The sequence below is a fragment of the Podarcis tiliguerta genome (assembly GCF_965153285.1).
Source record: "Podarcis tiliguerta genome assembly, chromosome: 16".
In the NCBI taxonomy this organism is placed as follows: domain Eukaryota; kingdom Metazoa; phylum Chordata; class Lepidosauria; order Squamata; family Lacertidae; genus Podarcis; species Podarcis tiliguerta.
In genome coordinates, this window is record NC_139549.1 from 11,734,719 (window position 1) to 11,762,388 (window position 27,670).

The window sequence follows — 27,670 nt, forward strand, 5'->3', positions numbered from 1 at the left end:
TCCATAAAGAACCAGAAGCATGGCTTGCACTCTTTAGATTATATTGAGAATTTAAAAACTGGTTGGGTGTGCAGTCAATGAAAAGACACAAACAAAATTTGACTTCTTTATTAAAAACACTTGTAATATCAAAAATAAATTCTGCTAAGAATGCAACGCCAGCCCCAACCCAACCCCAAGCATTTCCCTATCCCCAAAGAGGGTGAACTGTCTCACTCACTGCTTAAAGCTCATATACATTTAGGCTGCAATTCCACAGCAATTTTCATGGGAGTTCTATTGAACTCAGTGGGACTTACTTCTGAGTAGACATACACAAGATTGCAGCTTAAGGCACATAACTCCCCAACTCAAACATGCTCCCTGAGTTAATTTCCCCCCAAAATAAACCTACCTGAGGACCCTTTCCCTGTCATACTGATTTCTAATTTCCAGCTGGTTTCCCTGCCTCATCATTTATTTCCAGCTGATATCTGACTTCTGGCTGATTTACCCATTTTCTGATTTTTAGTTGACTTCCCTGCATCGATTCCCTTCTGATCCTCTTCCCTTATAGGGGATATACAACGTAAAAAAAAGCAACATCATCATCCCTTTAGCAAACCTGTACATAGCTGCACTGCTAAGGTATATCTTTAAAAGATGCACACACATACATATACACACAGCCATGCCCCTAGAATAAAAACACCTGCAGGAAGGCAGCTAATCATCTTACTTGAGTCCCAGCAGCCCCCTCCCTTCAGAACTTATCTACACCCATTTCAAATGCTCCAGTACATTCCAGGGTACTCTCATACCGCTTTAACAGGCATGCCTCCCGCAAAGAATCTTGGGAAGTGTAGTTCATAAAGTGTTCTAAGAGCTGATAAGCGAAACCTAATACACCACAATTTCCAGGATTCTGTGGGGGAAGCCACGACTAAGAGAATGCTGTAGACCAGGCATAGGCAAACTCAGCCCTCCAGATGTTTTTGGGACTACAACTCCCATCATCCCTAGCTAACAGGACCAGTGGTCAGGGATGATGGGAATTGTAGTCCCAAAACATCTGGAGGGCCAAGTTTGCCTATGCCTGCTTTAGACGGAGGGTACAGATGTGACCTTGTTCGGGTCAAGCAGCAAGGGGAGAGCGAGGCAGAAGGCAGCGCCATTCTCTGCCAACTGGGCAACTGGAAAACTTTGGCAAGCTAGCAAGCAAACGAAAAGAAATATTGGAAAGTAAACATCCATCTCTGAAAAGCCAGGCTGGTGGGACAGCATTTACACATTGCCTACTTGGGGCCCCGGGCCAGTGGTGAATGGGGGGGGGGGCTGTAAAAAAAAGTGGTTGGAGAGACAGATGTGGCTTTTAGCTTTGTCCACAGCGGTGGCTGGTGCCCACTGGGACTGGGGAGGTGGAAGGCAAAGGAGCCCAACAGTGAAGCCAGAACCAATGTCACAGCTTGAACCCACCATGCCAGTTTAGTCACATCCCCGTCTTCCTCCCTGCTGAGTTTTACAGCACTGAGGCTACACAGGAGGAAGATGATAGGCAGGGCCGTTCCCTGGACTGGCCATAAGTAAGAAGGCAGGCAGGTAGGTGAGGGCAAGTTGAGGTTGACCCTTTTGCCCTAATGGGCCAGCCTCTGATATTCGTACCGTATTTTTTGCTCCATAAGATGCACCTGACGATAAGATGCACCTAGTTTTTAGACAGGGAATGCAAGAAAAAAATATTCTTTAAAGGGAGCACTGAGCAGAGCCTGTATGACTTCTGGGATAGCTGGGCAGCCTCTTCAGGGAAGCGGGATGAAGGCTCCCTGCTGCCCTGAAGAGGCTGCGCGCAGCTAAGCCAGAAGCTAGAACAGCGAGAGGGAGCGCAGCGATCCCTCTTGCTGTTCTGGCTTCTGGGATAGCTGCGCAGCCTGCATTCGCTCCATAAGACGCGCACACATTTCCCCTTACTTTTTAGGAGGGAAAAGGTGCGTCTTATAGAGCGGAAAATACGGTAACTAGGCTGTGTTCCAGGCACATGCCTCTCCACCCTCCACCCAGGCCAGCAAGATGCATTATCACCATGGAGCCACAGTTCCTGGGGGAAAGGCCTGAGAGCAGGGCCAGGGAGGGATGCCACCTGGGGAGCAGGTGGGCCCAACAGAGATGTCCAGAGGGTTGCATTTGGCCCCCAGGACCAAGGCCCCCCCCCCATTCCTCCTGTAAAGCAAGGGTGGCCAACTGGTGGCCCTCCACATTTTGCTGGACTCCAACTCCCATTGGCATGGTCAACGATCAGGGTGGTGAAGTCCAGCAACATGAGAGGTGGGCAGCTGCAGGCTCCCCCATCCTTGGTGTAAACAGAGAGCTAGGATGCAGCTACAACCCCCTTCCTGCCCTACTCCTCCCACCCTGAGTTCACATTTCTGCTGTTAGCTGCAGCTCATCCCACCCTACAGTGGCGAAGTGAGGAACCTGTCGAGATGTTGCTGGACTCCAACTCCCATCATCCCTTGCGGTGAGTTGGGTGTGCTGAGGCTGATGGGAGTTAAGCAACATATGGAAGGCCGCAGGTTCCCTAGGCATGCGCTAGAGTGCTCCAGCTCTGGTGGCCAAGCAGCGGTAGCTGTTCCTCACTTGCGCCAACAGAATGAGCGGCTGCTTAGGAGTTTCAGAAGCAGCCGCTCTGGGTCGGACTGATGACCCAAAGAGCCCAACTTCCTTTCCCCCCACCCCCAACAATGCCTGCTGGTCAGATTCCTCCGGGACGCAAGCGCAGGAGCAGGGGCACCAAGGCAAGAGCTTCTAAACTGCAGGATGTTGAAAGGAGTGCTTCCAGGTCAAGGGGTCAGAACGAGGCTGAGCCCTGAACCTGTTTCCAGGCAAGGAGTGGAATGGTCCACCCTCTGCCGTCACTTCCTCGAACATTCCCTGTGTTTGCTGAGCGGCTGAACGTAGGGAGAGTCCCAGTCCCGGATAAACACTTTCTCCAGCTGCTGGCGCAGGGTTTGTCCCGGGGTTCCTGCAGAGGCCTCGCTCTGGTTGATGACCAGACCCACGCCTGCAGTGCGGGTGAAGTAATCTTCAGACCAGTTGGAGGTACCTGGCGAAGAGGGAAACACACACACAAATGTACAGCAAATTAGGGACTTCCTGGGCGCTTAGGTGGCTGAAAAGTCCAAAGGGGAGGAAGCAGGCTAGGAGGTGGCTTTGGGGACATTCATGGGCTGGGTCAAGTTGCCTTTGGCTGATTGACATCCAATGTCCTTTTAAAATGTATTAGGGGGGTGAGATTATTGGGTTGTTTGTGTTTCTATTATGTATTTTGTGATTTTATATTGTGATTTTATGTTGTAACCACCCTGAGACCTGTGGGTATAGGGCGGTATACAAATTTAATAAACAACAATAATAGTAATGATTGGAGACCCTTCGGAAGAAGAAACTAATAAATCTAATTCATAATAACAGTGGACATTGGGGTCCACAGGTCTGAACTTCCAGAGCCTTGAGGTACAGCAACAGTTTGCCACCAAAGGCACCTTTAAACTCTCTGACAAAGAAGGGGACCTTCTAAAACTGCCCCTTTGACTTCTTCCTACTCAGGGAAGCAGAGAAGAGCAAAAGACAGACAAGGACGGGGTTCCAGAGAAGCAGAACAGCAGAGCAAGGCGAGCAACCCGGTCTGTGCCGCAGAAGGAGGATCAAACTTCACATTATGCCAAATGCATCTTTGCATTTCATGGCGCTAAGGTGAGATTCTCCAGCCCCTCCCTGCCCTGCCCCCCCAAAGCAAAACAGATACAGTGGCACCTCGGTTCTCAAACGTAATCCGTTCCAGAAGACCGTTCGAGTTCCGAAATGTTTGAAAACCAAGGTGCAAAGGGTGGTCTGCAAATTTCATTGAGAAAATTGAGGCAGCGGAAGCCATTCAACTTCCAAGGCACGTTTGAGAATGGAAGCATTCATTTCCGGGTTTTCGCTGTTCGATTTCTGAAACGTTTGTCAACAGAGACGTTTGAAAACCGAGGTACCACTGTACTAGCTTAGGATCATCACAGCTGGAAGGGACTTCAAAGGACATCTAAGCGGAAGCTCTGGCCGCCCCATCACAGAACTGTTAGGGACAGAGCCATAAAACACAGACAAGGTCTACATACCAATGTAGGCGATTCTGTCGGTCACCATGTACTTGTTGTGATTGACGTGCGCATAAGGGATCGGTGGCTGCTCTCCCTCCGAGGGAACGACAAAGAGTTTCTGAAAGGAGAAAAAAGTTGCCTACTGCTACCACTAGTGGGAGAGGCCTCCTCTGGTTCTGCACCCCACCAGGAGCCAGAGGTAAGGCCTGTTCGCTTCTTTGCAAACTGGCCTAATTGGGTAGGTCCTTTTTGGTGCAATGAGCCTTCTGAGCCTCTGGATGCTGCTGAACTACAACGCCCATTAGTTCCAGCAAACAAGGCCAATTTGCCAGGAATGATGGGAGTTGTAGTTCAGCAGCATCTGGAGGGCCAAAGGTTCCTCACATCTAGTGTAGAGGTTAGAGCATTGGGCTAAGCCCAAGAGCATGGGTAGGCAAACAAAGGCCCGGGGGCCGGATCCGGCCCAATCACCTTCTAAATGTGGCCCATGGACGGTCCAAGAATCAGCGTGTTTTTACATGAGTAGAATGTGTGCTTTTATTTAAAATGCATCTCTGGGTTATTTGTAGGGCATAGGAATTCATTCATTCCCCCCCCCCAAAAAAAAATATAGTCCGGCCCCCCCACAAGGTCTGAGGGACAGTGGACCGGCCCCCTGCTGAAAAAGTTTGCTGACCCCTGCCCAAGAGGCCCGAGTTCAAACCTTCACTTCCCAAGTTCTATGTTCCTATAATTCTGGCACTCCAGATTCTGAATTGGATTCCTGCAGCTTCCTGAACCTGACTAACACCATTAACAGAGTGAAGCCCATTGCGGTGTAGCGGTTAGAACAGAATTTCCACAAACTTCGGGGCTCCAGCTGTTGCTGGACTACAACTCCCATTATCTCTAGCTAGCAGGACCAGTGGCCAGGGATGATGGGAACTGTGGTCCAAAAACAGCTGGAAACCCAGCTGTTTGGCAAGCTCTGGGTTAGAGCTTTGGACTAGGACCTTCCCCAGGGCTCCTCCGGGCAACCTTTTTATTCTCACAACGACCGACCAGATGCCTGCAGGAATCCCACAAGCAAGATCTGAGCCCCACAGCAACTCTCCCCTCCTGCAGTTCCCAGCCACTGTCATTTGCAAGTTTGCCAGCTCTGACAGTGGAGGAAGCGCCTAAGGGCGCCAAACAGCTTGCATCCAAGCAGGCCTGTCTGCTTGTTCTCTCTGGTTCCCAGACTCACCACTTCAATGGGGCAATGCAGAGGTTCGTAGCTGAGGACTCTGAGCGAATCCAGGAAGACGAACATGGCGGGATGCGAGTGTTTCCAGCAGCTGATGAGGAGGCGCACCTTCACCCGCCTTTCGCAGGCCGCAGTGCGCAGAGCGTCATCGATGACCGGCCAGAACCTGGGAGTGCCAAGCCAAGCGCAACAGAATTATTATACAGTGGTACCTCGGGTTAAGTACTTAATTCGTTCTGGAGGTCTGTTCTTAACCTGAAATTGTTCTTAACCTGAAGCACCACTTTAGCTAATGGGGCCTCCTGCTGCTGCCACTGCACAATTTCTATTCTCATCCTGAAGCAAAGTTCTTAACCCGAGGTACTATTTCTAGGTTAGCGGAGTCTGTAACCTGAAGCGTCTGTAACCGGAGGTACCACTGTATAGGAACGGGGAGTCCTTTAGTCCCTGGAAACCCAAAGCTGGTGGTGTCCCTACAAAGTGGCTAAGGCTGCATACGCACCATACATTGAAAGCCCATGATTCCCCCCCGCCACAAGAATTCATTGTAAACTATAGTTTACCCCACAGAGAGCTACAATTCCCAGCACCCTTAACAATCTACAGTTCCCAGGATTCTTGGGGGACAGAGTATGGGCTTTAGATGTATGATGTGTGAACACAGTCCTAACAGGCCATTTTCCATTGACATCTAAATTCCAGAGCAGATATATGCCACTCTAAAGCTTAATAATAATAATAATAATAATAATAATAATAATAATAATAATAAATTATTATTTATACCCCGCCCATCTGGCTGGGTTTCCCCAGCCACTCTGGGTGGCTTCCAACAAAACACTAAAATACAATAAGCTTGTGTCCAGGGCAAGTTCCACTCAGGGTAGACCCATTGAAGTGAATAGGCATGACCAACTTTAGCTTTAGGAAAACAGGAAGATGCCTTATAAGGGGTCAAACCAAACTGGTCCATCTAGCTCAGTACTGTCTACACTGACTGGTAGCAGCTCTGCAGGTTTTCAGGCAGGGGGTGCTCCCAGCCTGCCTGGGGATATTATCAACTGGATAGCTCATTTCATTACAGAATGGCGCTGATAATGCCAATGATGCAGGTTCGATCCCCATATAGGGCAGCTGCGTATTCCTGCATTGCAGGGGGTTGGACTAGATGATCCTCAGGGTCCCTTCCAACTTGACCGTTCTATGAATCTGTGGCATTCTGCATTAAAAGTAGATGTTCCACCGCTGAGCTTTGGCCCCTTCCCTTTATGCCTTTATCACTTATTAGGTTCAGATTTTTATGTGCCTTTTCGGTCCCTTTTCGTCCTACCTCTTTGGTTTGCAGAATGTGCACTGGGGCTCATAGTCCATCACAGCAATGTAGACAAAGTCTTCAGCATCCTCAATGGTGCTCAAAATGGCGGTGAGATCAGAGGTTCTGCCTGAGGAGCAGAGGGCCGGTGGAGAGCTCTGGAACCACAAAATCAGAGAGCTTCAAAGGGGGCAAAAGAGGAGGAGGGGGCAAATCAAGGGGGCTGAGCATTTGAGGCTGTTTAGTTTCGGAAAAATCAAGAAAGGGACAGCAGAACATGGCAGAAGTGTTAAAATGATACGTGGTGTGAAGAAAATGGATAGGGAGTTGTTCTTGTAATACTCTCACCTGGTGATTAGGTGTAATGGTTAAAGTTATCTGACTAGGACCCGGGAGACTTGGGTTCAAATCTAACCCTCAGCCATGAAGCTCACTGGATTAACTTGGGCCAGTCAAGGCCTCTTGGCCTAACTTTACCTCACAGGGAAATTGTGAGGATAAAACCATGCATGCCGCCTCGGGCTCCTTGGTGGAGTATAAATGCAATAATATAAGTAATTCTAACCTGTGACTGACTTTTAACTGTAAAAAGAGGCAGTTGGAGAGGGGAGGTATGGAAGTACCGTATTTTTCGCTCTATAGGACGCACCGGACCATAGGAGGGGGAGAACGGGGGGGGGGGGAATTCTCCCCCTCTCTGCTCAGCGCCCCTTCAGCGAAGCGGCAGGAGAAACGGAGCCCCTTCCATTTCTCCTCCCACTTCGCTGAAGGGGCACTGCGCAGAGAGGGAAAACTGTGCAGCGCCTCTCCAGTGAAGAGAAGCCTGGAGAGCACGAGGGATCGGTGCGCACCGACCCCTCTCACTCTCCAAGCTTCAGACGTCTATCCGCAAGCCTTCGGAGCGCAGCGGGAACTCCTGCTGCACTCCAAAGGCTTTCAGATAGCTGTCTGAAGCCCCCGGAGCACAGTGGGAGTTCGCACTGCACTCTGGAGGCTTCAGGCGGCTATCCACACAGCTCCGGGGGCTTCAGGCGGCTTCAGCAAAAGCAACACGAAGCCTCCGGAGCACGGGGGGAGCTCTCCCTCTGCACTTCGGAGGCTTCACGTTGCTATCGCTGAAGCCAGGGAGCCTGCATTCGCTCCATAAGACGCACACACATTTCCCCTTAATTTCTGAAGGGGAAAATGTGCATCTTATAGAGCGAAAAATACGGTAATTGGCTGGCATGGAGGACGAGGAAATTTTGCTTGAGGGGAAAAGCCACCTGGAGGTTTGTGTTAGTCGCAGAGGCTCTCAAATCTACAGAAACTGCCAACAGCCACCTCTGAGTGCCCTGTATGTGGGTCAGTTTTAATAATAAACCCAGTTCAAGTTCATCCTGTCTCTGACGGCTCCAAGGCTAACGCTGCTAGGAAGTTTCAAAGCATTTGGGGATAACTGGTGGCAGAAAAAGAAGAAAGAAATAGAGACACAGCTACTTTGTGGGTGTAGGCCAGTGAGGCTGAGGGTCATGGGATCCCCGATAGGCCGGAATGTAGCCTACTGTGCAAAGGGAAGAGCCACATCTGTTATCCACCCAGTGTGGAAATCCAGCCTGTGGGCCGAAAAATATTCCCCCCAACTTACAGACAGATACAGCTGACCGCCGGTGCCATTCAGCTGCAGCTTCAGGGGATGAGTCAGGCCAGACTTGGCAGCCAGGTCTGCTGGCCACTTGGGCGGGATAGAGGCCCCATCTTTCCCCAGGATGCGATATATGGCAAAGATTCGGTGCAGGTCCCTAGCTAGGCAGCTGCAGTTGTACAGCACAGCGCCCAGCTCTTTAACCTGTAAGATAGAAGGAAGAAAGTGAGCAGGACCTTAGGAGATTTGTCTGTCTGTCTAGGGCTCTAGGCTAAGCCCCAAGGTATGGGGAGACTTGGGCTTAAGGACAAAACACAGCCCCTCTTGCCTGGCCCTCAGGGTACACCCCTCACTGGCCCCACATTGCACCTTGAACATTTTTTATTTTCTCAAGTTGTATCGACCTGCACCTGTTTGACAAAAATGCTCTATGAACTGTAGAGCCAGCATCAGCACCGGAATCAGGTGGGGGCTCTTCGCAGATGCCTGCCCTCTTTAAATCGCCCCCTCTGTGGACCGATGCTCTGATAAGTACCAAGCAGCTAAATCCAGCAGCTATTTTAATTACCCACTATGCCCCTGGTGCAGTATTGCTCTGGGGCATTGTCACAATTTAAAATGTTAATCACCGTTGTTATATTTCAATGATTTATGTACTATATGACACCGCAGTCCCTCAAATTAACAAACAATACAACAAAGAACCTATTAAACTTAACCATAAAGCAGGCACCTTCACTGTGCCCTTTTTGGCACTTGCTAAAATATATTTTCGTTTAGGCAAGCCTATCCAGACAGTTAGAATGTTAATTTTCCTTTTCTAACTGTTTCTAATTGTTATTATTAGCTGTTTTGTACTGACAATTTTATTCTTTTCTTATTTTTGTTAACGGCTTTGAGGTTTTATTATAATCGAGTGGTACAGTATATAAATTTGTGAAACTGATACAATAACAAATAAAATCGGAATACGTATTTCTAATGCCTGTGGAGAGGTTTTTGTTTTTTTAGTCTTCTCACCAAGCGCCTGAAGTTCAACAGGGAGAAAGGACCTGCCTGATTTCAGCCAGAAGAGAGTTGCACAGAACTGGGTCCATAGCTCCCGGGGGTCTTGAAGCACCCCCAGCATTGCTCAGGAACTGTTGATGGCTTCTGCCACTGCTAGAAAGAAAGCCAGCCCCCCCCCTCCGGTCCGATGGGCAAAAGCGTGGGCCCAACAGAGTGCCTGACCCTGACAATTGTTTTGTGGGTTGTGAGAGACTCCACCCCATTGGCAATCCCCAGAGCACATCCTCAGATGCTTCTAATGTGCAGCCTTGCCCCTGCCCATGCTCTTGAACCTGTTCCACCCATGATGCCCAGAGGTACCTGAGTGAGGGAGCGCCAGTCCATGTTGGCGCTGCCCACGAAGATGTGCTTCCGATCCACCACCCATATCTTGGTGTGCAAGATGCCTCCCGTCAGGTTCTTCATGTCCACGTACCGCACATCTGCACCTGCGGGAGGAAGGGGCAAGAATTTAACACCGACCCGCCTTCCATTTCCCCATTGGAATGATCCTAATGATGTTAAGAGGCCTTTGTGTCACTATCGCTTATATGGTGCGTCACGTGCATTCAGCTTTTTGTAATCCTTATGACAGCCCTGCGAGGTTGCATTATTGAAACATAGGAATGGTGCATTACACCGTATCATGACACTGGTCCACCTAACTCACCAGTGTGTGCACCAGGGGTCAGCAAGGTTTACCGGCCATGGGCCAGATCACTCCCATGGAGATTGTCCGTGGGCTGGACTGGCGCAGTGCAACGCCGGAAATCGCTTCTGCGCATGTCCAGACTCTGAAAATCGCACCTGCGCAGACGCGATTTCCGGCACCGCTTGGCAGGTGTTGTAAACAAAAATTGCCCTTTTCCCTTATGGGGTATCCAAGAGCGAGTGATACAAATAAAAATGGATTTCATAGTACAGTGGTACCTTGGGTTAAGTACTTAATTCATTCTGGAGGTCCGTTCTTAACCTGAAACTGTTCTTAACCTGAAGCACCACTCTAGCTAATGGGGCCTCCCGCTGCTGCCGCGCCGTCGGAGCAAGATTTCTGTTCTCATCCTGAAACAAAGTTCTTAACCTGAGGTACTATTTCTGGGTTAGCGGAGTCTGTAACCTGAGGCGTCTGTAACCTGAAGTGTATGTAACCCGAGGTACCACTGTAGTAAAATCACGTTTGGTTCAATGGTGGGTGGGATTGCCATAATCCTTTCTCCTGGATGCCTGTCTGCCTTATTATTATTATTATTATTATTATTATTATTATTATTATTATTATCAAGAGCATAAAGCTGAATGTTCACAAGTTCAATGAGCAGAAGTTGCAGGCTTACTGTACATTCTTGCCCTCAAAGAATTCTGGGCACTCTACTTTACTCCTCACAAGAGTTACAACCCCCATTGACCCTTAACAACTTGCCCAGAATTCTTTGGAGAAATGAGTGTGCTTTAATGGTATAATAACGCATACAACAGCCTTAGTTGGCTAACAGTTGAACGTTGAAAGGTTTCCAGGTAGAACAAAAAACCCTGCTCTACGTGACGCCTTACCGTGGTGGGCCAATTCATCTGTGTCGTACTGGGAAAACTGGGGGCTGTTGACAGCGATGCTGAGCTTCACCCCGCGAGAAGGCAAGGCCCGCAGAGACTCAAACACCGCCTTGCCCTGCAAGAACGACAAGCACAACCAGATGCTTACTACAGTATTGCTATGCATGGAACCTAGAGATGCTCACATCTCCATCTCAAATAGATTTGCGGGTTCATTTCTATGTGTGTGAAGCAAAGGGAGTTAATTTGGGGGGCAGAGATACCTGCAATTTGTTTAATTAAGGAAAGTCAGTAAAAGGGTGGTATTAAACACTCATGACAAAGTTGTACGTGCATTTCGTGCTCAAATCAAAGTTGAAAGGGCAGAAGGAGGTAAATCTTCAGGTAAACTTAAAGGATTTGGCTCTGCTAGGAAATAGGTTCAAAGGGTCTGCAAATCCAGATAGATTTTCTGTAGTCATTACACGCCAAGAATTCCTTTTACAGCGTTTCAATGTTTTAAGGGGGAAATTTATTCTGCAGCACTGCTTTTCTCGGCTTGCACAGCTGTTTTCGCAGGATGCTCTCGAATGAACAGCAAGCTATCGAAGGGAAACCTTTGCGACCTCTGCTGGTGTGCAGCAAGTTTGCAGTTAGGCAGCACCTAACAGGTAAGTGGGCGGGTTTATGCAGATTGCACACCAATGGCCATCAAGCAGGCGGCTGAGAAATTGACAAGGTCGACAGAATCCACTATTTTTGAGATTAAACTGTCCATCAAGAGGCTGCTTAGCTGGACAATGGAAGCAGAAACGTTGTCTGAGTGTATTTTGTGGAATTGGAAACGGTGCTGAGTCCAATGGGGCAGTGAGAGCTTTGAAACACCAGGTACCCACCGACAGCAAAAAAGGCATCGGGAAAGGAGACCTGCTTAATTTTTGCTCAGTTTGGTATCGCTTCTCGGCCTTTTGGCTAAGATCAAGTGTAGTATCTGTTCTTATCAGTTTAATATCTGATATGTCCTCTATTTGAGGACTATATATTAAATGGATTTTTGGAGCTGGGAGATGGAATAGGGGCTTGCTCCATCCACTCCATGCATCGACCTGGTATTGCAGTACCTCCAGGAACGGTGCACCTCCCTCTGGGGGGAATATTGCTGGTGCAAAAAATAGATGAAAACTTTCACTTCCCAACAAGGTTATGTCTTGAAACAATGGGACTGTGTACTCCCACCAGACCCCCTACATAATGGTCAGGGGTGTGTGTGTCATTGCCTCCCAAAGGTTTGCACAGCTGTCTATTGCAGCAGTCCTGGCTATAAGCTCTGCAGGTGAATGGTGAGGGGAAGCTCAGAGACCAGGGGCTGCTGTCCAGAGGACTCCCAAGGAGAGGAGAGGAGGCTGAGGGAACTGTTCACAGGAGAGGGTGTTCAAAAAAAAGGATGAGAGGCTGCCAGCTCGGCAGGCAAGGGGTGACATAACTGGGCTCCTGAGACCCACAGTGGTGTCAAGAAATAATGTAGTTGGTCAAGGGAACTGTGGACTCAAAAGAAAAAGGTTGAAAAGCTCTGCCCTACCTAATTTAGTAAAGATGCATAATTTTCTCTGTAAAGATTGTATGCATCCTTGCATTGTTCTACCTCTCAAGCACTAGCTGCCCAGGCCTAACACATGAGGGATGAATTGGATTCACCTTGCTTTTAAAGGCATATCCAGCTAATTCACACAAACGACACAAACCGCATTACACAAACACACAGTTCTCCAAATTTTGCAATGCAGTTTTCCTATCAAGTAATACGTGCAAAAAATAATGTTCTGGGGTAAAGGGTGCATAACAATGCACCTATAAGAGAAAATAACATACAAAATGCATTCCATTGGGAGAAACTGATTTGCAAAAATGTGTGCGTTAGGCAAAATTGCATACAGTAAAATGCTGGTTAATTTTCACGTGGCTTTTAAAAAAAAATGCAAACAGATGTGGAAATTTACAGGACTGAAGCTTGGAAAAAGGAGAAACAGAAAAACTGGAACCGAGATTGCCCCATCCTAGCGACTGACCTGCTTCGAAGAGGGATCCTCCACGTGAACATCGGAGTCCCGTAGGGTGAAGTAGAAAGCTGCTATCTCCACACTGCTGTTGGCATCATCCAGGAGGTTCATCCAAGCCTGGTAGATGCTTGGATGGTGAGGAGTCAGCGTTTTGTAATCCAAAGTGGACGGGATGCTCTCCACCAACACCAGGCTAAAGCCAGGAAGAAGAGAGGAGAGCAGGTGAAGGCTAAAGAAATGAAGTGGTGCTGTTTTCTATGTTGGACAGGTTGGCAAACCCCATGGATTTTGGGTTTCTTTTCAGAATCTCTTCCATCCCACATGCCGTGTATGGTGAGAGGGGTGTGGCCTGAGAAAAGTGTCAAGGGCCAGACCAAGAGGCTTGGGGGGTGAGGCTCTGCCCTGGTTCCCCCCAACCCTGAACTACAACACCCCCAGCTGAAAGCCCGTTTTTCCTTTTTTCAGTGTTTCCTTTTTAAATATAGTTTTATTGATTTCTAATACATAACAATTAAGGGACGCGGGTGGCGCTGTGGGTTAAACCACAGAGCCTAGGACTTGCCGATCAGAAGGTCGGTGGTTCGAATCCCCACGACAGGGTGAGCTCCCGTTGCTCGGTCCCTGCTCCTGCCAACCTTACAGTTCGAAAGCACGGCAAAGTGCAAGTAGATAAATAGGTACCACTCTGGCGGGAAGGTAAATGGCGTTTCCATGCGCTGCTCTGGTTTGCCAGAAGCGGCTTAGTCATGCTGGCCACATGACCCAGAAGCTGAACGTCGGCTCCCTCGGCCAGGAAAGCAAGATGAGCGCCACAACCCCAGAGTGGGTCACGACTGGACCTAAGGTCAGGGGTCCCTTTACCTTTAATACATAACAATTACAAAAGAGAGAAAGAGAAGGATACAAAAACAACCTGCCCCGCTCCTCTCTCCAGGACAGATCAATCTAGTTAAGTTTGCCAAAGTCCAGCCTGTGATTTCGGTAGTTGCTGTTCTTCAGGATTATCAGTAAAGTGTTTTATAAAAAGCTGTCATGTTTCAACAAAATTATCTACAACATTTGTGTTATGCAGGGCACGTAATCTCTTTCTTAATTGTTCTGCGGTGTGTTTTTAATGCTGTGCACCGCACCCTGGAATCTTCTGATAAAAGGCAGTACCTAAATTCAATTAACAATAAAAAATAATAGCTGGTAGCCCTTACATGCGCCTGCCCCTTACTTGCCTGCACTCACTACTGCACTCCTCTGCCGCATTCCACAGTTTCGGGAAGCTGCTCCATCTCAATGCTTCGTATCCCACCAGCCCCAGGAAGGAGCCAGGGTTTCCGTGTTCCCATGCGAACCAGCAGACAAAGCCCAGGATAAGCAAGAAGAGAAGGAAACCGAGAACAGACAGATACGGGAGACGCTGAGAAGACAAAAGGGGTTGAGAGGAAGAAGGACATTATTTAGTGCCATCTCCAGACTAAGCCCAATGTACATTTTGCTCTAGGAGGCTTAGTTTGGTCAGAATCGAGTATACACTTTTGGAGTTAACGCTAAATAAATTACTTTTGGTAAATGAGCCGCCATAGCTGCTGGAGGGCCGTGAAAATTTGTGTCCTGGGCTTTTTAGACCCGTCTACCTATGCACTGTCTGAAACCAAAGGGGGCATGGGTTGCCAGATGTGAAATAAATATATTGGCATTTTTTCCAGCTCTCCTACCCCACTATCAGCGTTTCAGACAGGGAACGTCTCCCAGCCCTACATGGAGCTGCTAGGGACTGAACCTAATAGTAATAATAATAATAAGAGGAAGAAGAATTTATTATTTATACCCTGCCCATCTGGCTGGCTTTCCCCAGCCACTGTGGGTGGCTCCCAACAGAATATTAAAAACACGATAAAAAATCAAATATTAAAAACTTCCCTAAATAGGGATGTCTTCTAAAAGTCGTAGAGTAATTTATTTCCTAGACATCTGATGGGAGGGCATTCCACAGGGAGGGTGCCACTACTGAGAAGGCTCTCTGCCTGGTTCCCTGTAGCTTCACTTCTTGCAGTGAGGGAACCGCCAGAAGGCCCTCGGAGCTAGACTTCAGTGTCCGGGCTGAACAAAGGGGGTGGAGGTGCTCCTTCAGATATACTGGGCTGAGGCTCTACCACTGAGTTACTTATGCGCCTTCATTGAATGAGTATTCATTCTGATTTGCTTGTGGAGAGGTTTGATAGCGTGTCAAAGTAAATGTAATCCCACACATTTCCCACTGCATTTTCACTATTGCTTTCTTTGTCCCCTAAAGTCAGATCTTTTGAGGAAGTGGGTTTGTTGCACAAGCGCTCCAAAACAACTAGAATTGCACAGCCAGAATTTGCTGGTAGGTGACTGAATTTCACCCAAAAATAGCGAGTCTGGGGGTGCCCTCTGTCACCCCACTGAGAAAGCAACTATCTCATACATGTTTTTGCCTCCATGTTAAATTTTTTTATTTAACCAGATTTAGATACAGTGGTGCCTCGCAAGACAAAATTAATTCGTTCTGCGAGCTTTTTTGTTCTACGAGTTTTTTCGTCTTGCGAAGCACCACTGTGTATTGACGGTTTCCCGTAGGAATGCATTGGCGGTTTAAAAAAAAAGGCGCAAGACGTTTCGTCTTGCGAAGCAAGCCCATAGGGAAATCCGTCTTGCGAAGCAACTCAGAAAACGAAAAACTCTTTCGTCTTGCGAGTTTTTCGTCTTCCGAGGCATTCGTCTTGCGAGGTACCACTGTACCGCTTAATCAGCAAGAAACCCTAAGCGGTTGGCATAAAACAATATGAAATATTCAGAAGAAAATATCAACACAATCAAACTTTAAAAAGAAGTAGACTTAAAATTTACCAAAATATAGATAAAACCCATAAGTTTCAAAACAAATGTGCGTAACGGTTTCTGGCAACCTTGAAATTATCAGCTGTGGGAGCCTGCGACTGTTCTGCACATTTTTAGATTTTGCTAAAGACTGCTTTGTAGATGTTTCTAAATCTGTTTCAGTTTTATTTTTAATTGCATTGCCTCACCATTGAGGCAGTTCTTGCCCTGCCTTTGTGTGGAGCGGCGGGCTTATTTTTGTGTGGAATGTTTAGACGTGCCCAAACAACAATAAAAAGTTTTAAGAAGCACCAAAAACAATACGACGAAGGTGCTTGCTGACTATCAATCAGCAGGGAGTTCCGGAGAGTAAACGCTGCCACACTAAAAGGGTTGTTTCCTTGCCAGGGTCGGATGAACATTACATGGCACTTGTGAAAGTACCTGTTCCACAGATTAAAGCAGTTTAGTGAGAATATATGGGGTATGTTGGAGCATTCTTTGGGATTCTCGAATATACCTTGGCCCACTTTTGGGGGGCTCCTGCCTGTGACTTAGAAGAGTCGGCCTTCTTCATGGTTGGCGCCTTGGACCTGGCAGCGATTCCTGCCCTGCTCTGCTGCCCAAGGGCAAACGTCTCGTTTTCCACCCTGCCTTGTGAGCTGGCTGTTGTCCTCCTCTCCACCTGGGGCCTGGCCTTGGTGCTTCGCGGCTGAGAGGTCTCCAGAACCTGCAGCCGGGCCCTCTTGTCTTTCACCACTTCCCACTCGATGTTTGGTTGAGGCAGCTAGTAAGAGAGGAAAAAACTCAGGTTGTGAAAATCGTATCTCGGCTTCAGGTGCCAAGATCCGAATGAGTCTTTTGATCACACACAGGCTGTCCCTCTGAGCAAGCGAGCTACCAAACAAGGAAGTCTTCCATTTTTCAGACCAAGGGCCGATTTCATTTCTAAGTAACTTTCCGGAGGCCACATGGCAGTGGTAGGTGGGCCAGAAGAAGAGGTGGGTGGGGCTACAAATGTAAATATTAACTCCACGGCATGGAGAGAGGGTGTGTGTGGCTGGGGACAGTTCCAAGGGCCTGACAGAGGGGCCTGGGGGGCCACATCCAGTCCCGAGGTTCTCCACTCAACCTGTTGTTTCACATTTCATCCAAATGGGAAAACAAGAAGTAACAGGCTAGAAACAAGCCAGGATATTAAGCCATGGTTGTAAGCTGGTTAACATTCTTCCCTCCCCCCCCCCCCCGGTTCGGACAAAATTGGAAACACAGTTAAATGGAAGAATTTCTGGTTTGCTTGCTCCTGCGGTACAAGATGCTGACAGTCCCATGTTCAGTCCTCCAGGTATGGCTGGGAGAGATTCCCTGCCTGGAATCCTGGGGAGCTGCTGCCGGTCAGTGCAGACGATACTGAGCTAAGTGGATCAGTGGTCTCAGTATAAGGCAGCTTCCAATGTCCCTACTAAGATATGGAGGAAGTTGGCAGCCATTTCCTCAGATGGCTCTGCTTAAAAAAGAACCCCTTTTCTTGTTACACATCCCTTGTTACCTCCTTTGCCCCATTTTGGGGTGGGGAAGGCTCCTCTTCCTGTGGCACATCCAGTCTCCTCAGCCTGACAAAGGGGGACTGAAAAGGAAAATGGAGGGTTGTCTTTTTATGTTCAGTGAGCCCAGTTGTGGCAGCCATCTTGGTTGTCGTCGTCCTCTTACTATTAATGGACTCTGCCTGTGAACCAAATCCTGACTGACAGAAACAAGGCAGCTGACCTTCCGAACGGTACTTTCCCCATTTATTTATTTATTGATTGAGAAGGGAATGCCCCCACCCCACCCTGGACTCCAGCTCCCATCATCTCTGACTGTTGGCAATGCTGGCTGAGGCTGATGGGAGCTGGAGTCCCACAACAGTTTGAGGGTCTGACAAAGATTTCCTGTATCCCTGCGCCTATTATTCTAACCCTTTCAACACTCCCTGTTTCACATTGTCACCTGACTCAGCAATCTTGCGCCTCCTTACATAGAAGTAAGTCACGCCGGATTCAAGGAAGGCCGCATCCACGCCACACATATTTAATTCACATGACTTTCCCCAAAGACTCCTGGGGCCTGTAGTCCATCCCTCAAAGAGCTACAATGCCCAATTGCCTTTAACAAACCACATTTGCCAAGATTATTTGGGGGAAGCAATGTGCTACAAATAAATGATGCGCCTGTGTGACCTAGGTCAGTTTTGGCGCGTGGCCCTCGGAACGTTGCCTAGAAAGGAAAGCGGCCCTTGGACCGGAAAATTTTCCCCACTTCTGCAATAGATAAGTATGTATATCTCCCTATGGTACAGTTAGTTTGGTCCTGAATTTGAAGAGGAAAGAGAAGGGTTTGGATTGTACACCCCCAACCCTGAGAGTGACCCTATCTGTGTTGCACAGCTATGGCCAAAGTCCATAGCTGTCAACTTACAGATTTGAAAATAAGGGACTAGCAGCCTCGAAAAGAAGGGATCAGCAGCCAAAATAAGGGATTTTAGTCAACCAGCAGCCAAACAAAGCCTCAAGCGGTGGTTCCCACAGCGCAGCAACCCGGCAAAGGGGATGCAGCAAGGAAAACCACCGTCACCTCTCCGCTGGGAAGCGCTGAGCAAAGGCGAGTCCCCAGGCAACAAGGCCAATTTGATCGGCACAAGGCATGCAAGCTCCACCCCCCAGTCATTATTAGACTCCTTATTGGGTGAGCAACACAGCCAAGCAACACAGTTGGAGCCTCCCTCCTGCCTGGCTGGCAGGGAGGGAGGGAGAGGAGCTGCTTCCTTTGAAACCCGGGAAATTTAAGGGACATCATCAATAAGGGACAGCAGCGGGACACGGCGCTGGGATAAGGGACTTTCCCGCCAAATAAGGGATGGTTGACAGCTATGCCAAAGTCCAGCTGCCTCAACTAGCTGAAAGAGACTCACCAAGGTAGTGTCTCTTTCTAACACGGTTTGCCCGCTGTCTTCATGAGCTTCTGCTTCTTCCGACGATTGCGAAGGACCTCTGGGGGGACTGGGCGATGGGTCCTTGGCTGGCTCGGCCTGCTTCCTATGAGCTCTGATGCTCTCCCTGGGCGAAAGGATGTCAGTGACATGACTTCCTCTGAAGCTTTGCGGTTCCCTTGAAACCTGCGTTTGAGAAACAGTGCAGAGTCGTGTTGATTGGCAGCTGGTGCCTTACAGTATATTGGGGCACTTCCTCTTAGCAGTGGTTTTTTGTTTTGTTATTGTTCAGAAAGAGGGTTGATGAGGACTGCGTATGAACTATACACCTAACGCACTTTTAAAGCACATCCTCTCCCCCCACAACAATCCTGGGAATAATCCTGGTGCCTTCCGAAATTAAAAAAACATGTTTCAAGGAGCCATCAGAACTGATCACCCTTGATGTTTTTAATCAGAGAAAAACCATTGTCGACATTTACTAAAGGGTGGAAACCCCTTATAGACTTTTTGCGTGAAAAAGAAAATGATACAGTGTTCAAATGGCCTGGCTCCCAAACAAATCGGCTCCCAAACGCGCAAACCCGGAAGTAAGTGTTCCGGTTTGCAAATGTTTTTCAGAAGCCGAACGTCTGACGCGGCTTCCGCTTGAGTGCAGGAAGCTCCTTGCAGCCTTGGCTTTCGAACAGTTTCGGGAGTCAAACGGATTAAGTTTGAGAACCAAGGTATCACTGTATCTGGGTTTGGGGCCTGAAGAGGTACCTCGGGTTAAGTACTTAATTCATTCTGGAGGTCCGTTCTTAACCTGAATCTGTTCTTAACCTGAAGCACCACTTTAGCTAATGGGGCCTCCCGCTGCCGCCGCCGCCGGAGCACAATTTCTGTTCATCCTGAAGCAAAGTTCTTAACCTGAAGCACTATTTCTGGGTTAGCAGAGTCTGTAACCTGAAGCGTATGTAACCTAAGGTACCACTGTAATAGTTTATAGAAAGTGGATTTGTTGGGTGTTATCTTGGAGTGGCTGTGTTGAATAATTTTCTACATATAGCTGACAGATGAGGAATTGGAATTTTTTCTTTCTTAGTTTTTTTTATCCTTGATGAAAAAGCTCTCTGATATTAAGCTTCAAATTATTTTTCAAACTTTAATAAAATCTATTTAAAAAATAAGGGAAAAGAACCAATCACCCTGTCATCATCCAAAAGCGACTTGAGGGAGTATTGGTGCTCTGGCGGATTGTGCGAGAGAAAGCACACGTGTGTGCAAAGGCTCCGACCAAAGTGGCGCCTTCCGCAACCGTTACTTGAAATTAGCACAAGGGAGCTCCCCTGGGAGTTTCCTCTGCTGCCCAGATGTTTTTACAGTCACAAAGAGATAGGAGCTCTCTGCCCGCCTCCTCTGCCCGCCACTCACACAGAGAACGTCCTGCCCTTTGAAAGGAGCCTGCACTGCAAGAGCTGCCTTTGGTTAGTTTTTTTTTAAATAATATTTATTGAAAGTTTAGTAGTTACAGGGGAAAAAAGAAAAAAGAAGCAATAAAAAAAATAACAGACAATACATCAAAATTAAAAAGAAAAAAGAACAAGAAAAAAGAAAAAGAAAAACATTACAACCAAACAACAACATGAAAAACAAAAATATTTAAAAACACATCCAATTTTTCCATATCTTTACCTTTCATTTACTTGTTTCCTCGACCTCCTCACACCTCCCTTTTTTGTATTCTAGTTCAATTAGCTATTTCAGCAAATCCTTTCCCTCTTTCTCAATTTTTGTTTTACAATTTATCTTAACACAATCTAACTTTAAATTTTCCACTATGGCCCATTAACAATCAGTTTCTACTTAATTCTTTATAACATTTCTGCTAAAACCGTATAACTTCATTCCAGCATTCTTCTAACATTCATTAATTTTGCAGTATTTCTGTAAATATACTTTAATTTTTTTCAATCTTCTTCCACCGACTCTTCTCCCTGGTCAAGAGCTGCCTTTGCCCAAATCAGGCCTCTGAGTGATCTAACCCCAGCATTGCCATCAAGGCTGCCATCTGGCTTTCTGGTTTCTCAGCTGGAGAGTCTTTCACAGCCCAGCAGCCTGTGATCTTTTTAAGAAGAGGTGCCACGGATTGCAACTTTAATCTCCTGCATGCTCTGCCACTGCCTCCCTATTGGACCAGCCGCCGCTGATGGGTAAACCTGCAGCCAACCAAAAGTTACTGGACTCCAGCTCCCACAGCCAGTATGGCCAGTGCCCGTTCCAGTTTGTGGAGGCAGGATGGGCTTCGGGCACGATGCCCTTAGTGTGCTCAACCTCTCTGAGATCTCCCCTTCTCCTCCTCACCAAGACACCAAAGCCCACTTCTCTGCAAGGGTGAGTGCATGGTTGGTGGAAGGTGCTGCTGTAAACTCTCATTTCTGTCACTCCTTGCAAGCTCAGAGGCTTTAGAAGACATCTGAAGGCAGCCCTGTATAGGGAAGTTTAATGTTTACTGCTATACAGTGGTGCCCCGCAAGACGAATGCCTCGCAAGATGGAAAACCCGCTAGACGAAAGGGTTTTCCGTTTTTCGATGCGCTTCGCAGAACGAATTTCCCTATGGGCTTGCTTCGCAAGACAAAAATGTCTTGCGAGTCATGAGATTTTTTTCCCCTCCACACCCCCTTTTTCTAAGCTGCTAAACCGCTAATAGCCTTTTAGCAGCTAATCCGCTAATCCCTTAAGCCTTTAATAGCCGCTAATAGCCACTAAACCGCTAATAGCGCTAATCCACTAAGCCGCTAATAGGGTTGCTTCGCAAGACGAAAAAAACGCTAGACGAAGAGACTCGCGGAACGAATTAATTTCATCTTGCGAGGCACCACTGTATTATGTTTTTGTATATGCTGGAAGCTGCACAGTGTGACTGGGGCAACACAGTCAGATGGGTAGGGTACAAATAAAATTGTTGTTGTCGTCATAATCCAAGAGTTCCTTTTCAACTGGAGGTGTCAAGATGTGAAGCAGGAACCTTCTGCAGAGCAAAGTCTGTGCTCTGCTACTGAATTGTGGTTCCCCTTCCAAAAGTGGTGTTCAAAATCCAGCTATCGATTCAAGATTCACTCCTCCATCAAATACGATGTTTAAAGGCCAGTTTAGGAAACCTGTGGCCTTCCAGATGTTGCCAGGCTCCGGGTCCCATCATTCCCAGCCAATGGTCATATGCTGGCTGATGGGATATGTAGTCCAACAACCTGTGGAGGGCCAGATATTTCCCATTCCTGGTTCAAGCATTTGACACATTAGTGTGGCACAGAGGCAATTTCCTTCAGCACCAGAGGGAGGGAGGTTGACCCCTCAGGAATGTTTCAGGCCCCTTTCCCGAATTATCAGCTTTTTAAGATGATCCAAGGGGAAATTTTGTTCCTGCCCTGCAAGTATTCTGGCCAAAGAGAGCAAATACTCTGAAGCCACTTAGGAACCTGCCTGTTAATTAGATATTGAGATACAGATATACATATAGATATACAGTGGTACCTCGGGTTAAGTACTTAATTCATTCCGGAGGTCCGTTCTTAACCTGGAGCATGATTTCTATTCTCATCCTGAAGCAAAGTTCTTAACCTGAAGCACTATTTCTGGGTTAGCGGAGTCTGTAACCTGAAGCGTATGTAACCTGAAGCGTATGTAACCCGAGGTACCATTGTATTTTAAAAAATTAAGATTTACTTTAATTAAAATGTATCAATTGACTATAAAGGCCATGAAATGAGACATATTAGACATCTTACATTGACACTTTTGCTGTTTCACCTTGGCTTAGAATCATACACAGACATATACTGAAAATACAATTTTAAGTCCAGCAATTTTTTGTTGCTGGGGATGGTTGCTCACCTGTTCAATCAATTCACACCACACCAAATGATAAATATTTGTGCATGATTTCAGCTTTTACTGTGGTGGTGATCTTTTAGTTTTGATTTAATCGTCTTGCAAAGTCACCTTGAGACTTCTGGTATAGTGCAACCAAGTAATGCTACTAACAACAGCAATAGGATTCCCTATTGCTGTGGGCTGACAAAATCCATCAGCGTTATTGCCAGTTTGGGGACGGAGTCGGGAGAAACATTGTCAATTGCACCCAGAAATCTGAATTTCGCTTCATTAGCCATCTGCAATAATAGTTGCTTTGCTGGTAACTAGAAATCAGGAGTAGTATTGTTCTAGCCCGGGGATACCCAAATTGTGTCTGTGAGTCATCTGTGAGCTTCGTTTAGGTGGTTTGTGGTAGGTCTGTGGATTAGTGGTTGAAGATCAGAAACAGCACATCCATCACATTAAGCATTCATATTGATTTTTGATTGTATTTTTATTGCTTAACGTAAGGACATAAGAAGAGCATGCTGGATCAAGGCAATGGCTCATCTGCTCCAGCATCCTGTTCTCACAGCAGCCAGCTCGATCCTTCTTGGAAACCCACAAGCATGGCATGAGTGCAAGAGCAACTCTTCCCACTTGTGATTCCCAGCAACTGGTATTCACAGAGTCATAGAGCTGGAAGGGACCCCAAGGGTCATCTAGTCCAACCCTCTGCAATGCAGGAATCTCAGCTAAAGCATCCCTGAGAAATGGCCATCCAACCTCTGCATAAAAACCTCCAAGGAAGGAGAGTCCACAATCTCTCATGGAAGTCAGTTCCATGGTCAAACAGCTCTTATGGTCAGAACATTCTTCCTGATGTTTAATCAGAATCTCCTTTCTTGTAAGCTGAAGCCATTGGTTTGAGTCCAACCCCCCGAAGCAGGAGAAAACAAGCTTGCTCCACCTTTCATGTGACAGCCCTTTAGATATTTGAAGATGGCTATTCAGAGGCTATTCAGAGGGACTCAAGAGAGTCCCATGGACTGCAAGAAGATCAAACCTCTCCATCCTTAAGGAAATCAGCCCTGAGTGCTCACTGGAAGGACAGATCCTGAAGCTGAGACTCCAATACTTTGGCCTCCTCATGAGAAGAGAAGACTCCCTGGAAAAGACCCTGATGTGGGGAAAGATGGAGGGCACAAGGAGAAGGGGACGACAGAGGACGAGATGGCTGGACAGTGTTCTCGAAGCTACAAGCATGAGTTTGACTAAACTGCGGGAGGCAGTGGAAGACAGAAGTGCCTGGCGTGCTATGGTCCATGGGGTCACAAAGAGTCGGACACGACTAAACGACTAAACGACTAAACAACAACAACATTCAGAGGCATACTACCTCTGAGAAGGGAGGTACAGCGTCTTTCATTATATTGCGTTTTACTGCGATACAATTTGCATTCTGTGCTATGAAACGGTAATACTGTACAATTGTACATTGGAAGTCGAATGGAATCCGTTTCGGAAGTCGGTTCGACTTCCAAAACATTCGGAAAACAAAAGCGTGGCTTCTGATTGCCTTCAGGAAGCTCCTGCAGCCAATCGGAAGCTGCGGAAGCCATGCTGGACATTCATCTTCCGAAAATTGTTCAAAAACCGGAGCACTCACGTCCGGGTTTTGATCGTTTGGGAGCCCATTTGTTCGGGAGCCAAGGTTTACGTGATCCAAGGTACGACTGTACAATTAAATACAATACGTAAGAAATAAAAGCAGCAACAAGAATACAGTTAGAAATTATGCAGCGTTTGGCACAGGCATAGGCAAACTCGGCCCTCCAGATATTTTGAGACTACAATTCCCATCATCCCTGACCACTGGTCCTGTTAGCTAGGGATGATGGGAGTTGTAGTCCCAAACATCTGGAGGGCTGAGTTTGCCTATGCCTGGTCTAGCACAGCACCGCACAACTGCTACAGCAGGCAGGGAAAAAATAATTCAGTGGTGCGCCAAGACCCTCAGCAATTTTCAAGTGGTCTGTGGTGCAAGAAGTTAGGGAACCACTGTTCTAGATTTCTTCACTGCTGGAAAGGCAGGTTGTTCCCACTGAGGAGCTGTCCAGCTGGTACAGGAAGCAGCTTGGCGCTCGGACTGATTGGTTCATCTAGCTGCCTAACTCTGGCAGCGCAAGGGTCTTCCCCAGCCCTGGAACCTAACTCCCTTTCAATGGATATGCTGGGATCTGAGCCTGTCAGACTTCCCTGCATGCACTGAGCATGCAGCCTGCCCTGAAAACTTTACCACGCCTCACCTGTTCTCCAACTTTGTCCGGTTGCAAGCGACTCGACCTTCTTACCGGGGTGTCCCTGGACCTGCCCGATATGGGTTCTTTCCTCCTCATGTTGCGTCAGGTCGGAGAAGGAAGGGGTCTTCAGCTGGTAGGAAGGATCTCCCACCACCAACCAGCCCCCTCCGAAGATTTCCACCGCCGGGTGCCCTGTTCGAAAGCGCAAGCGATCTGTCAGGAAGGCTCTGACTCACAGAGACGTTAACAATTCAAAAAGAAACCCACTGGATGGATTTGAAATGACAGGAGGCAGCAATTGGCTGGCGGGTTGTTTACATATACAGGCTTCGCTTCTGACAGCTGACTCCTAGTGGCCGCTGTGGAAAGGAGAGAAAGAGGAACGTCAGCCGGTGCAGCAGCAGGAAGGCGAGCAGCCAAAGACACAAAAACAAAGCAGAAGACCTTGTTGTATCTGTTTTTCCAGCCTAGGCGAAGGATGTTTGATTGGCCTTCTAAGCCTGCTGGTGCCACCAGGTGTAGGGCTTTGGCAAAGATGTTCAGGGCAGAGCTAGTTTATCATGGATTACCATGCTCTGAAGTGAATTAATACAGTGGTACCTCGGGTTAAGTACTTAATTCGTTCCGGAGGTCCGTACTTAACCTGAAACTGTTCTTAACCCGAAGCACCACTTTAGCTAATGGGGCCCCCTGCTGCTGCTGCTGCGCCGCCGGAGCACAATTTCTGTTCTCATCCTGAAGCAAAGATCTTAACCTGAAGCACTATTTCTGGGTTAGCGGCGTCTGTAACCTGAAGCGTATGTAACCTGAAGCGTATGTAACCCGAGGTACCACTGTACACACAGTGAAGGATCATCCATTAGGGAAAATGAGACGCTGCCCCAACAGCCTCTGTCTGCCCTAAGCCAGCACTTACCCCTGCCACCCACTCCTCCATCCCTCTAACAGTGGAGGCAGAACATATCCATCTATTTTCACATCTATGAGTCTACCTATACCTGATTTCAGAGGTTTTTGAACACTGATAATTTTTGGCATTTCTCTTCTTTCATAATTTGTTGCTAGCTATCTACAGTAGCGCTACTGTATGGTTTAAAGTAGAAAAGCAGGATATAAATATGCCTATTAAAAATATTATATCTAATTATAAAAATGATATATTCTAAATGTTTAAAATGCAATTTATCTATACAGTTGTACCTTGGATCCCGAATGCCCTGGAACTCGGATGTTTTGGCTCCCGAATTCCACAAACGCAGAAATGATTGTTTGCGAACATTATTTTGGAACCTGAATGTCTGACGTGGCTTCCGCGGCTTCTGATTGGCTGCAGGAGCTTCAGAAGCCACAATTTGGTTTTCAAATGTTTTGGAAGTCAAACGGACTTCCGGAACAGATTCCGTTCGACTTCCAAGGTACGACTGTACTACTGGAAATATCCTTCCCATGAATAAGGAAGTGAACTACATTATATATTCTACCTGGTCAATAATAATTAAAAAGCCATACTCAACTAAATTATATTCATAGACCCACTGAAATTAAAGGACCTAAGACTTGCCTATTAATTTAAATGGGCCTACTCTGAGCAGGAGTAATGTTGGATAAAGCCCAATACTATAATAATAATTTTGTGGCATCCAAGTAAAATTTTAGTTAGGTCAAAGTGACAAATAAGTGTGCAATGTCTTATTGATTCTAAGAATGGAAGGTGTCAGGTGAGGGTAGCCAATGGGTTTCAAACTCTTGGTGAGTTAGGGATTTCCCCTGCAGGCAAAGACAGGCTCTGGTGGATTGAGCAGATGAGACCAATACAGTGGCACCTCGGGTTACAGATGCTTCAGGTTACAGACTCTGCTAAGCCAGAAATAGTACCTTGGGTTAAGAACTTTGCTTCAGGATGAGAACAGAAATCGTGTGGCGGTAGCGGGAGGCCCCACTAGCTAAAGTGGTGCTTCAGGTTAAGAACAGTTTCAGGTTAAGTACGGACCTCCAGAACGAATTAAGTACTTAACCCGAGGTACCAACACTCAAGAAGGCGGTTATTGTAAGTGCTGTAGAGGGAAATGAGGGGCAAATGAGGCTTGTCTACCTGGGAAGGTAGCCCATCCACTATACGCTTTCATGAGAATGTCTTCAGGAGTAAACCCTAAGGCAGGTATGTCCAAAGTCCGTTTTGGGGGCCTAATAGGACCTGCCAGTCAGTTTAATCTGGCCCCTGTGGCAGTTTATTTCATTAGGAAAATCCTAAGAAAAGCTCAACAACTTTGGTCGGCCCTTACGCATGTTCACTTCATCAAATTTGGCCCTCTTTGAAAAAAGTTTGGACACCCTTGCTAACGAAAAATCCATATACTCACTGCCTTGAATAACATATTCGGGAGAACAAAAGGCTAAGGAGTAACCCTTAATCCAGAGCGGAGTCCTTAAGGTGGTTGGATGGTGTCCTGTATGCATCCTTCCGGCAACTCCTGCAGCCAAGCTGGTGTATTGCTCTGCTTTCCTTTGGACCCCAACAGTGAGGCTGAGAGAAGGGTCTTGTCTTCCAAGCAGCTCAGGACCTCCATACACCCTGCCCAGCCTTGCGCCCCAGAGAGCTCACTTCAGTACTGCAAACACAGCAAAAACAACATAGGAGGCAGCAGTTAAGAGTTACTGGTCTCTGCAGCCAAAGCAGGTGCTGCAATTTGCCAGTGGTTTGGCTTCACCCCCAGAGGCACACTCCATTGCCAGACAGACAAATGCCGACAATATACTGTACTTTTATCTACTGCCGTTTGGGATGGTTCACAATGGACCATTACACCTATAAGAATCC

The 27,670-nt window shown here is 47.3% G+C and overlaps 1 protein-coding gene across 1 annotated transcript; it reads right to left on the minus strand.

Moving 5' to 3' along the window:
• Positions 1-93: 93 nt before the first annotated feature.
• LOC310666965 (5'-3' exonuclease PLD3-like) lies at positions 94-27,634 on the minus strand. The gene is made up of 14 exons (XM_083418514.1): positions 27,213-27,634; positions 24,859-25,211; positions 18,696-18,899; positions 17,295-17,372; positions 16,266-16,532; positions 14,137-14,321; positions 12,923-13,106; positions 10,878-10,992; positions 9,648-9,775; positions 8,283-8,483; positions 6,674-6,813; positions 5,344-5,509; positions 4,137-4,236; positions 94-3,079 (listed from the first exon to the last, which is right to left on the minus strand). The coding sequence occupies exons 2-14, from the start codon at positions 24,946-24,948 to the stop codon at positions 2,889-2,891; spliced, it is 2,049 nt and encodes a 682-aa protein (XP_083274640.1). The 5' UTR covers positions 24,949-25,211; positions 27,213-27,634; the 3' UTR covers positions 94-2,888.
• Positions 27,635-27,670: the final 36 nt, after the last annotated feature.